This window comes from Rhineura floridana, chromosome 2, assembly GCF_030035675.1.
Source record: "Rhineura floridana isolate rRhiFlo1 chromosome 2, rRhiFlo1.hap2, whole genome shotgun sequence".
In the NCBI taxonomy this organism is placed as follows: domain Eukaryota; kingdom Metazoa; phylum Chordata; class Lepidosauria; order Squamata; family Rhineuridae; genus Rhineura; species Rhineura floridana.
In genome coordinates, this window is record NC_084481.1 from 71,903,512 (window position 1) to 71,916,256 (window position 12,745).

At 43.4% G+C, this 12,745-nt stretch overlaps 2 protein-coding genes across 14 annotated transcripts in view; one reads left to right on the forward strand and one right to left on the reverse strand.

Annotated features, from left to right (window-relative positions):
- The window catches only part of R3HDM1 (R3H domain containing 1), a 149,245-nt gene extending 144,524 nt beyond the window's left edge, over positions 1-4,721 (reverse strand). For 3 of the 9 annotated variants that reach the window (XM_061608917.1, XM_061608918.1, XM_061608916.1), the window contains exon 1: positions 4,513-4,720. The gene's annotated coding sequence lies outside the window, so the exon portion shown is untranslated. Of the gene's footprint in view, positions 1-3,682; positions 3,769-4,512 lie in introns of all 9 variants that reach the window. The other 6 variants (XM_061608914.1, XM_061608912.1, XM_061608910.1 and 3 more) reach the window with 4 other exon arrangements.
- A 2,264-nt stretch (positions 4,722-6,985) lies between these two features.
- Positions 6,986-12,745, forward strand: part of ZRANB3 (zinc finger RANBP2-type containing 3) — a 72,412-nt gene continuing 66,652 nt past the window's right edge. For 2 of the 5 annotated variants that reach the window (XM_061608921.1, XM_061608924.1), the window contains exon 1: positions 6,986-7,220. In XM_061608921.1, the coding sequence (XP_061464905.1) occupies positions 7,204-7,220 (17 nt within the window). In that variant the 5' untranslated portion in view covers positions 6,986-7,203. The other 3 variants (XM_061608922.1, XM_061608925.1, XM_061608923.1) reach the window with 2 other exon arrangements.

The window sequence follows — 12,745 nt, forward strand, 5'->3', positions numbered from 1 at the left end:
CAAATATATGTTTGTAGTCATAAATAAGGGTCAAAAATTTGCCTCAGGGAAAATGGCAGGCATGCTCTGCAGGGTCACAGACACAAAACAAATTCAGTTTGGCAGATTTCCAGCTCCCGTTCCCCCACCAGGGCCTAATGAAGAGTCCAACTGCTGCTCTTCCCTCACATTGGTGGGGAGAGATGAAGGGGTGCACATACTAAAGGGGTGCACATACTAATGGGGGTTCTCCTCTCATCCATACCCTGCTTCATCTATTCTCTTTTTTACAAAAACCTCAAAGGAAAGGGCTTGATGCTACTGGAAGGAGACCTAGTCACAGGTTGCTCATTTGAAATGGCCATCTCCAAGTATCATATGATTTTGATCCATCAGCATTACCCCTCCACCCACATTCTACAAACACTTAAAGGGGAGGGGGGGAGAAAGAGTAGAAACACACAACAGCAAACCAAACTACACTTCCCAATGCACATTCTCCCAAATTATGACTACTTTATATTATACTTGAAGCAGACTGAATACTTCGCATGAATCTGTTTGCTCAGCATAATTATAACTACATACAAGAGAAACCCACAGGATGTGCTGACCATCTTCCCAAATCCCAAATCCCTCCCCAAGTCCTTCAAATGGAAATGGACTGCCTTCAAGTTGATCCCGACTTATGGCCACCCTATGAATAGGGTTTTCATGGTAAGCGGTATTCAGAGGGGGTTTACTATTGCCTCCCTCTGAGGCTAGTCCTCCCCAGCTGGCTAGGGCCTGCTCAGCTTGGCACAGCTGCACAAGCCAGCCCCTTCCTTGTCCAAAACTGCCAGCTGGGGGGCATAAATGAATTATTTGCTGCTTCCCCCCCCCCAAACAAAATCCAGGAGATCTACATTTCTAGCCATTACCCAGGGCCATTTTTAAGTTAAATGTCATATAAAGAGGCTGCTAAAAGCAGACAATGATGTCACTCATGTCCTGTTCCATCTGGACTTCAGTTCACACGATGCCAGACACAACCATGAACAGGAAGAGCTACATTCCGGCAAAGGCAAAACCACACTGTCCAGCTGTTTGGCAAAAATGCCACAACCGACGATGCCATTAAAACAAAACATAGAATCTTTACAGCCATGAAAATATTAAAGCCGAATTTAAGCTAATAACTTTCTGTAAATTTTAAACCTGATGTAAGCTCTTGCTGAATAGAATTACTGTAAACACTAAGCAACGATGGTACATTATCTTTAATATATATATGAAATTTTTAAAGACTAATTCAACCCTATAATGCTGTGGCCATACTACAGCTCTCAGTTTTAAAGCAAAACCAGAATTGCAAAGGCACTAAAAGTATATCTAACTTAATAAAATACAATCCAATTTTGCAAGTGCTACAGAACATGCTCCTCTTCAAACCCAGTTCAGACTGGATATCAAGATGACTTCAAGAATACTTCAGATAAGATTAGTGTATTTCAGTAACATAAATGTAATGCAAGTGTAGAATATATTTTGTATCAGACAAAAAAGCTTCTAAAATACACAGGGCACAATATACCAATCATTTAAAATTGCTTATGCCATAAAAAATGCTCGGATCCTATCACTGTAATATCTAAGATGGATCAGGTATGTGGGTATTTCAGCCACTCTATAAAGACTCCATCTCTCTCACTAGGAAACCAGAGTATATTGTATTTTCTATTATGGTTCCACTTTTATTTAATACTGTATCTTTATTAGATGCCCTGGCTCTCATGAAGAAGGTTGGGGTATAGGAAATATAGTAATTATAATAATTCCATTCCTCTTGCTTTTGAGCAAAGCTTCTGACAGCATCACAAAATACCCTTTCTTCTCTATCAAGCATTCTAAGAAACATCAACACTCAAACTACCTTGCACACCTCCAATATGCTCTCGTACTTGGGTTTCCCTAACATCCATGATAGTCCATACAGACCCCTCTTCCACTTAAAAAATAATTTGGCTATCATCTCTGAATTATGCGTTTTCAAACTGTTCTAACCCGCTCTGGGACCTCTGAGTGAAAGGAGGGTAAAAATTATTATTATTATTATTATTATTATTATTATTATTATTATTATTATTATTATTATTATTATTATTATTATTATAGGAAGAGGAACCCTGATTGCAGGCAGTGATGTGAGTTTTCTGGAAAATTTTGAATCAGAAAATGATCCAATATCCAAAACTCAAATGGTATCCAATTTAACATGTTACTTAAATTTAGTCAATGTAACTCAAACTCTGCAACATGTTAATTTATGTATCTATAAGGTCCTTGAAAAAGCCAAAATATTTGACTCAGATACAATCAATCGTACTTAATGTGATCCAAATGTTATTTTAAAAACAAATCCAAAACTTTACTTGAAATACTTGTAAATATTTTAAGACAACTCAACAGCATGTACTCTCATTTAATTTTAAGAGGGGAAATGAAGGCACTGAAAAATATTTACCATAATGTTAATATTCATATTATTTTCAGGTCCCCCAAACTTAGTAAAACAAATTACAAATTTGAAACTCCCCAATTTGACAAGCATTTTATGATACTCATTAATTTCATGAAACGATGCATTTTTAGAAACAGAACGTTTTCCGCCTTGTATCACAGCATAGGACAAGCTGGGATTACTTATACAGGTCCTAAAGATAGCATTATCTTGGGAACATGAAATTATTCATTACTCATACACTTTAAGGAACTTACATTTTTTAAAATGAACATATTCTATTGATACAAAATAAGTTAGACGATATATCCTAGACCAGTCAGCCCAACTAAAATCCTTTTTGCATTTTTTTTAAGGAAAAAAAAGTCCACAGAGATAAAACCAAATGAATGCAAAATAGACATAAATAGGAGTTAGGGTATATTTGGTTTTTAATCAATGTTCCTTTATTCATGTACATATTTTTAAAACCAGCCAATAATATACTACAAACTATTTTGGGAGTGAACAGGGGTTGTATTCAATTGTCCTATACAGAGGAGATGCACTGAAATTTATAAACCTAAGTTAGTCATGTCTATTAACTTCAGTGGGCATACTCCAAGGATGACAGGCACTGAATACCACTTCAGGACCCTACGTATCCACAGGCAATACGTATCCACAGGCAAAGAAAGCATTTACACCATAATACATACTAAGGGTGCAAGTACACAGTGCTTCGTATTAGACAGGCATTGTGCATTGTTTCAGGCTCTGGTGGCATAGCTGTGCTTACCAACTTTGAGGTTGGTAGGAATATGTCTTCAAGTAAAGCAGGGAAACTAACACTACCTGGCACCCACAAACTCAAGCCATTGTCCTTAGTTAAAGCATACAGAACTTCTTGCCCCCATCACCCACCAGGCCTATGAGAGTAGGTAGAAAAAGACAAACGTTGTCTTTCATTGCATCCTTCAGAATCTTATGTACAGCAATATTTTCTAATGAGAGTATATAGCTCTACCTCTACTACTAGAGGTCTCATGATTTTCATATACAGCCTTGGAAGATGGATACATCCTGCAGGCACTGTTCAAAAGAGGCCACCCTCAATAGCAATCTCGAAGCTTGTAACTTATATAAACACCACCCATGAGTCAAATGATATACAAACATCCCATTCCCTATGGATCTTGTGGTGTAGGTATTTTAATTACACACCTCAAAGTACCATTATGCCCAGTAGCCTTGGAACAGGTAGGAAACTGCATATGTAGCTTCATCCACGTATCAGGATCACATGAAGCCTAGGAACAAAACCATACCCACAGCCTTTAACCAGGCATTTCTTTAACCGTTTCAGGAGGAATCAATGCTTCATAGGGAAAGAAAGATGGTTAATCACTGCAGGTCCCAAGAGTATATGCATTTGCATCCATTGCTGGACCCACTTCCTTTTTGACAGAGAATGACAAAGAGACACAAATATAATCCTGTGAGAGTAACAGGACTGCACCCACGGGGGGGGGGCGGCAGGGATTTCTCCCACTGCAGGCCCTCAGATTATAATTCCTGCCTTGGGGGATATTATAAAAAAGCTGCTATCAGCAACTGATGATTATATTTGATGATCAGAGAGCAATGATTATATTCAAAACACGAACTGGTGTATTTGCACCCACGGACCTCGACTGGAATGGGAAACGCTGCAAGCCCGGGGCTAGTAGAACCACGGCATCCCCTGCCCTGGGGGCGGTCACTTCCCCCCATCACTGTAAGGCCCGGGGGCGTAACTGCACCAATTGCATCCACGAGGCTTGCGCGCACTTCCGTCCAATGCAGGCCCAGGGAAAACTGGCATGGTGGTAGCGCTGGTGCAAAGGACAGACCAGCCACTCACACACACTCGCCTGGAACGGGCCAAGCGCCCGCCACAGCCACTCGGGGTTCCAAGCCTTTTTGCAGAGCACGGAGGAAGAAGCGGAGGAGAGAAAAGGAAAAGCGGGGATGGTTATTCATAATGGAACTGAGGGAGGGAGGGAAAAACTTACCGCAGTGGAGCGAGCCTGACGACCGGGCAGACAGGTGGAAAGGGGGAGGGGATGAAGGCCACGGCAAGGCCGGCTCGCGAAGGGGACTTCACGCACGAGGGGAAATTAACCCCATCACCGGCCCCCAACAGCGGCTCCAGCTCCTCCTGCTGCTGCCGCGGGTACCATAGAGAACTGCCCTCTACGGGTTCCGTCAACCAATCACAGCACTCCATACCGATGACTGCCGTCTCGTCTAGCCATTCCGCGCCTAAAGCACGCCTCCTCTGCCCTGTAGCCGCCCGCTGAGTGGCCCAATATTCTGCCCACGCAGAAAAAACGCCCCGGTGAGGCACTCCTAGCCAATTAAAAGCCGCACCTTAAGCCGAGCGACGGCTCGAATTTACCAATGGGAGATCTGAGTGCTGCTTAGAAGACCGGCATACGGAAGCCCCACCTATTGATGTGCCTATGACCACTGGTATCACAGCTTTCAGATGACTGGCGGCCCCAGGCTCTAATATAGGTGGCCTTTCTGGTAGTTTCTGAAATGGCTCGACTTCTTTAACTTCTCTCTGTGGCCGCTTAGACGAATATGCCGCGGGCAAGTCCTCTGGCTCATCAACAGCAATTAATATCCAACGGAGGAAGGACCACAAATCCCAGGAATCATTTCAACACCACCTCAGCCATTATTAATGGTTTCATGAAGCTAGGCATGCTGGGAGTTGTAGTATTTAGTGTAGCAGCTCTGCTTAGAACTCTTTTTCCGATCAGAGGTGCTGCTGCTGCTCTGAAATCTAAAAGCTCTACTCCTTGCAGTCCTATGTTCCCCTTATTTGCACTGCCCCATCATTACGTCCTGTGACCTAAGTTATCCTCCCGCCACGGTTAACAGGCCCCTCCTCCTGTCACCGCAATGAATTCTTAGGTAAAAGTACCCCACGTACCTCAGCTTGTCTCTATGGGTATGCTTGTCTAATTGCCTGCTAGAAGCTCATTAGCACTATAACCTGTCCGGCATGCGTTGTATGTTTCATTCTAACAGGCTGCAATTTTACTGAATCGTACTGAATTCAGTGGGTCTTATTACTAACTAAACATACATACGGTCGCCCTGCCCTACTCAGTATCCCGAAAAGGCTGCACTCGCTAATCCCACTCCATCCCGACCTATCATTTATTGCTACTCTAGATTCTTACTTCCCAATGCATTTTATGTATTACATTCCAGAGGCGAAGCTGCGTTGGTCGCTTACAGCAAAAACAAGGAGGACCTTAAAACCTTTTTGAGATTTCTTACCGCTAGTTCACGAAAGCTTATGCCTTAATATAGCCATGGTTGTAGTCGCCCAGGGTCTTGGGGGTCTTAGACCCCCTATTTTTGGGGGAGCAGGGTCCCTATGTTTCCAGCATTCTATGGGCCAATCAGCATAAAAGGGGAGTGTGTTAGCCACTGAGAAGACTCTTCTAACATGCTTTTGTCCTTTCCTGCTGTCTAGAGCCAATCAGAGTAAAAGGTGAGTCAGCCATTGAGAAGACTCTTTACAGTAGCTAATGCTCTCCCCTGTCATGTTTATTGGCTCCAAAGGATATCTGTAGTTGTGGGAGAAGGCATTACCAAAGGGTATCATTCTCAACCAAGCAGCAAAAAAGCAGGGAGGTGCATGGCTGTGATATGAAGGGACCCTTCACTTTTAAATTTGCCACTACGCTACTGAATATAGCTGTTGGTCTTTAAGGTGCCAAAAAAGTTTGTTTGTGTTGTGTGTGAGCGCGCAATGTGTTTACTTACTTCATGTTGTCGAAATGGGCCTGACATTTCCACAGCACCAAGCATCATCCATCCATTCCCATTCTCATCAGATCTCCTTCCATACGCGCCCCCACTGGAATCCCAAGACAGGCAATGAATACCCACACAACCCGTCGCTTTTTACAGGCCACCCATTACCACCCATGCGCTTTTACAACAACGGCTAACCAGAATTAGGATCGCCATTTCACCCATGAGCTTGTATTACTTGAAAGGGTGGTCAAAATACGCTTTACATCTTTGCTGTAACCTTTTAAAAGGCGTCGTGAGATTGCCCTGCAATTCTAACGCGCAGTTATCTAAGAATAAGCCCGTTGGTTTAACCACGGTGTAAATATGGATAGGACTGCGCCGTTAAAAGTATTGTACAGATACTTATGCTTTTTAACATGTATATTCAGAAGCGACTCTAGCTGCGTTAAGTGGGGCTTCATCCTAGCCTAAGGCTGCAATCCAATACATATCTACTTAGAAGTAAACTCCATTGGGTTCAATGGGTAAGTGTGCATTGGATTGCAGCCTTGGTCACGCGGAGTAAATCCCTTCAAAACCTCTAATCTGTTCACAAACCCTCCAAGCCGATTGGTGTCTCTATTCTGCAGTTTCCCATTCCCAGCGCATTTTTTGCACACATGAACTTATATCAGCAGCACAAAACATTCGCGATCTTTCGTTGCTTTCCCTAGCATATGCTCACGAAGGGACAGCGTGGAGGAGGGGGGGAGTTATAGTGAAAGACGATGAATGCATAAGCTTGAGAAATACTATTTCCTGTAAGAGGGAAACAGGACTTCTTTGCATTTCTCTGCGTTTGGCCATAACGGTACTGGGGTGGCGGTGAATGATTATAAACACGTGGAGGCCCACCATTTTAATCTTTTTCTCCCCACGCGTCCATGCAGACAGTCTTTTCGTAAGTATGTGTGCGTCAACCCTGCTCTTAGAAAGTCACTTCCGCCGCGTTTGAGCGCGAAAAACATATTCGTTGCGGCTGCTGTGGCAGGAGAAGTAGCCGCTGCGATTGCTACACGGATGAGAAAATCAGTCTTGGTGAGGAGCGTGTGTGATTGTACGTGTTGTTCCGTGGTAAACTAGGTTTCGTTTCGAGGTGTAGGAAGTGGAAAAGTGATTAGTCAGCGTAGCTAGGGCATAGCAATTGTTCTAAATTAGTGAGAATCATTAGGTACTGTTACAAATCTACAGTAAGACGGTGCGTGGTTTGAGCACGCGGCCTAGACTGATTAATTAAGTAACAAATTATTGTTGAGGTCCTAGTCCGCACTTTAAAGTGTGGCAGAAAGGTGGATCTCTCCGCGCCCTCCCCCCATACACTTTCTTATTTAGGTAGTAGAGAAGGTGGATTGGGGAAAATATTCTACAATGCAATGCATATCTATTCAGAAACAAGCCCCATTAAGTTCAGTGGTGGCCTCAGGTGCGTTAGGGGCTGTGCAAAAAGATCTCAGGTTTCCATAAAGGATGAAGGAACAGACAAGTAATACCTAAATTTAATCTCTTGGTTTTTTTTCCCCTTATGTTACCACAAGAAGACCTGTGTGGGTTCTGTTTAGAGCTGGAGACAGAAACACACAACTGCTGGGTTTTTTGTTTCCACAGAGATAGTGGTTATGATTTGAGATTGCACCAAGCAATAGCCTAACCCAATTCAAAGGATAGGTAAACTGACCATGGACAGGGAGGGCTTGAGTGGGCAGGAGAGGAGGAAAAAGGAAAAGGGCAGGAGAGGAGGAATCAAGAGGAGAGGGGGAGGGAGGGAAAGGCAGATCTGATCATTTCAATGCCCATTGAGTTCAGTGTGATTTACTCCGGTGCAGTCATGGCTAGGATAGGCAAAACTCACTATGGGGGAGGAGGAGGGGGAGGGCAGAGTAGAGGGAAGGAGGAAAGGGGAGAGAGGGGGAGGGGGAAGGAGGGGATTGGAAGCGGGTGAAGGAAGAGGGAGGGAAGGGGCAAAAGGGAGGTGATGGGAGGGAGGAGATGGGGAGGACAGGTTTGATAATTTGTTTGCTTATTGAATTCAGTGGGTTATACTCCTGTGCAGTCATGGTTAGGATAGGTACAACTGACAGGGGCGGAGGGGACAGGAAAGAGGAGGAGGGGATTGAAAGGGGATCAGGAAGGGAGAGAGAAGGGGCAAGAGGGAGGGGATAGCAGGATGGGAGGGCAGGTTTGGATTTACTCCTGTACAATCATGCTTAGGATTGATGCAACTGACCTGGGGGAAGAGGAAGGGGGGGGAGCAGAGGAGACAGGGAGGGTGGACACTGGGCAGGAGGGAAGCTCCTTTCCTTTCCAAGAGGAAAACATTGTGAACCGTATCATTCTTTTTCAGCATTTCCTCCACCTTCTTATTCTACAGCAGGCACATGTAGTCTCTCACCCAAATTTAAACCAAAGCTGTCCCTAGCCACATCCATACTAGACCTTTATTTCACTTTAGTCATGGTTTCTCCCAGAAAATCCTGGGAAGTGTAGCTAGTGAAGGGTGCTGAGAGTTGCTAGGAGACGCCCTGTTCCCCTCACAGACCTTCAATCAGAGCGGCTGACTGTTCAAACACTTTTGCCACTGAAGCTCTGTCAGGGGAATAGAGGTCTCCTCTCAGCATCCTTCACAAACTACAGTTCCCAGGATTTCTTTGGGGAAAGCCATGACTGTAAAATAAAGGTCTGGCATAGGTGTGGTCCCCTGATTAGGCAAGCCCAGCAGCTGTGATTAGGCAAGCCCAGCAGCTGTGATTAGGCCTTTAGAACACTGACAGTTGGTTCTTACTTAGTATGCCCAGGCTTATCATTGACTTTAATGTTAAATTTTAAACAGTTAATTAAAATCAGCTAGGCATTTTTTTAAACTTTTAAACGGCAGAAGATGAAGGTCAGAGTATGGGGCAAGGTCAGTAATAGGATTGGTGAACATGGGTCATTTTTAATTAATTTCAACTGATTATGAGAACTCCGACAAAAAAGTCCAAAAGGGGTCTGGTTTTTTTCTCTCTCTTTCTACACTTAGAGCTCTGGATTCTCTCTGATTGTTTTGTGTATCACTATGAAAATTTAGACGGTTGTTAAGCAAGCGTTTCTGAGTTCAGGACTAAGTTTTGTAAGGTTTTGTTTTGAAATGAGCTTATGGGAAGCATCAGAATGGCATGGGGGTATTTTCAATTTAATATTGCGGAATGTGAAAAATCCATGTTAATTATAGTATACAGCCAGTCTTGTGGCTGTATAATCAGTGGTTGAACACATGCAAAATGTCTCAGGTTCAATCCAAGTAGGACTGGGAAAGACCCTAGTCTGAAATCTTGGGGAGCCACTGCCAGTCATGGTCGACAGTATCGAGCTTGATGGACCAATGGCCTCACTTTGTATGAGGCAGCTTCCAATGTTCCTAAGTTGTCCAGAACTGAATCTAAAAAGAACTCAACAGGAATTTTAGATTCTGTCATAGACTGTCCAGGCAATGTTACATCCTCAATATAATGTTTATATAATAGACATTTAGACAATCCTTTTCAAAGCCCAATCTGATCATCCTGTGTTATATTTGAGGTGAACCAATATTGCCATCTGTGGTGATGTTTTTCAAAGACACTAGATTTCATCCCATGAACCTAGATGTGCATCAGGATGCTGCACAATTACATATAAGAAGATTGATTAATTATTATAGATTATAAAAGTCAGTGATCCAAGCTTACATAATACAGTTGGGAGCGGCTTCCAAATGAGATTAGAGTTTTAATGCCTGATGTATTTGATGTAAATAATAAAGGTGGCTTTCCTTCTCTAAAAACATCAAGACATCTCATCAAATGATACTGCCCTTAGTTTGAAAAAACAACCCTTTTCTGTTGCTGTACTAAAACAATTGTAATGTAATTGGTATAGTAACTAGTTCAGAGCCTTAGGCAACTCAGAGACCTATCGCAATTGTGTTATGATGCAGACTTGGAATTGGTCAGGGTCTGCCTTATCTGGGGACTTTTCTAGTTCTTCCACTGTGCTTCCAGTACACTGCAACATCTAAGACAGTTGTGCCCAATCTGTGAGGTAGGAGACCTGCTAATGTGTCATGGGGAGGGGGGAAGTAATACCCATCAACAATACCTATCCACAGATTGTGCCTGCAATACAATTGTACAGCCATGAGAGTGGCTGTATACTATAGCCAGCATGGATTTTTTGCATTCCACAATGTTAAATTGAAAATACCCCCATGCCATTCTGATGCTTCCCATAAGCTCATTTCAAAACAAAATCTTATAAGAAGTATAGTCCTAAACTCAGAAGCGCTTGCTTAACAACCCTCTAAATATCATGGCAATACACAAAACAGTCAGACAGAATCGAGAGCTCAAAGTGTAAAATGGGAGAGAGAGAAAACACAGACCCCTTTTGGGCTTTTTTCTATCAGTGTTCTCATAATTTGTTGAAATTAATTAAAAATGAGCCATGTTCACCAAGTACCTGTAATCTTTATTACTGACCTTGTCCCGTACTCTGACTTTCAGCTTCTGCAGTTTAAAAGTTTAAAAAAGGTGGGGCCAATTTTTAATTAATTTAAGAAATTTAGCATTGGAGTCAATGATGTACGGGCATGCTCAGTAAGAACCAACAGTCAGTGTTCGAAAAGACAGACTCACAGCTGCTGGGCTTGGCTAATGAGGGGGCCACACCCATGCCAGACATTTTTTCACTTCAGTCAGTCATGTCTTCCCCCAAAGAATCCTAGGAAGCGTAGTTTGTGAAAGGTGCTGAAAGTTGTTAGGAGACTCCTATTCCCCTGACAGAGCCTCAATGGCCAGAGTAGTTTAACAGTCAGCCACTGTGATCGACGCTCTGTGAGGGGAACAAGGCGTCTCCTAGCAACTCTCAGGATGCTTCACTAATTACATTTCCCAAGATTCTTTGGGAGAAGCCATGACTATCTAAAGTGAAATAAAGGTCTGGTGTGGATGTGGCCAAGGACAACTTTGGTTTGAATTTGGGTGGGAGACTACATGTGCCTGCTATAGAATAAAAAGGTTGGGGAAACACTGAAAAACAATGATACTGTTCACAATGTTTTCTTTTTGGAAAGGAGCTGGGCTAGCCTTCTGTCCAGTGCCCCCCACCCAATCTCATCCTCTCCCCTTTCCTCCCTCCTCCCCCCTCCCTCCCCCAAGTCAGTTTCACCTATCCTAAGCATGAATTGAATTGAATTGAAACTTTATTTTTACCCCGCCCTTTTTCCAAACTGGAACTCAGGGCGGCTTACAAATAGAACTACATGTAGTTAAAAACATACGATTAAAATACAATTAAACTATGCACAACCTTAAAACCGTGAAAGGCACTTAAAAATCTAAAAACAATTTAAAGTAATACAAATAATAATATAAAACAATAAAACAAGCCTTGTAAAGCCCAATCCTAAACACCTTCTATCCGAAAAGCCTGTCGGAATAAAAAAGTCTTTACTTGCCGACAGAAGGATGGCAAGGAGGGGGCCATTCTTGCCTCCCTAGGAAGGGAGTTCCAGAACCTAGGAGCAGCCACCGAGAAGGCCCTATCTTGCGTCCCCACCAATCGCACTTGCGAGGGTGTTGGGACTGAGAGAAGGGCCTCTCCTGAAGATCTCAGGGCCCAGGCAGGCTCATATAGGGAGATACGGTCTGACAAACAGCCTGGACCTGGGGCGTATAGGGCTTTATAGGTCAAAACCAGCACTTTGAATTGTGACCGGAAACAAACTGGCAGCCAGTAGAGCTGTTGTAACAAGGGAGTTGTATGGTCCCTGTAACCAGCCCCTGTTTATACTCTGGCTGCAGCTCTTTGTACCAGTTTAAGTTTCCGAGCAGTCTTCAAAGGCAGCCCCACATAGAGCGCGTTACAGTAGTCTAAACGGTATGTAACTAAGGCATGCATCACCATAGTCAAATCAGGCATTTCCAGGAACGGGCGCAGCTGGCGCACTAGTCTTAACTGGTCAAAGGCACTCCTGGCCACGGTCGAGACCTGGACCTCCAAGTTCAGAGCTGAGTCCAGGAGCACACCCAAACTGCGAACCTATGTCTTCAGGGGGAGTGTAAGCCCATCCAGCACAGGCTGAATCCCTATTCCCTGATCTGCCCTTCGACTGACCAGGAGCACCTCTGTCTTGTCTGGATTTATTTATTTATTTATTTATTTATTTATTGCACTTGTATACCGTCCCATAGCCGAAGCTCTCTGGACGGTTTACAGCAATCAAAAACATTAAAACAAATATACAATTTAAAACACAATTTAAAAATTTAAAACAATATAGAACACATGCTAAAATGCCTGGGAGAAGAGGAAAGTGTTGACCTGGCGTTAAAAGATAACAGTGTTGGTGCCACGCACACCTCGTCACATAGATTATTCCATAATTTGGGGGCCACCACTGAGAAGGCCCTC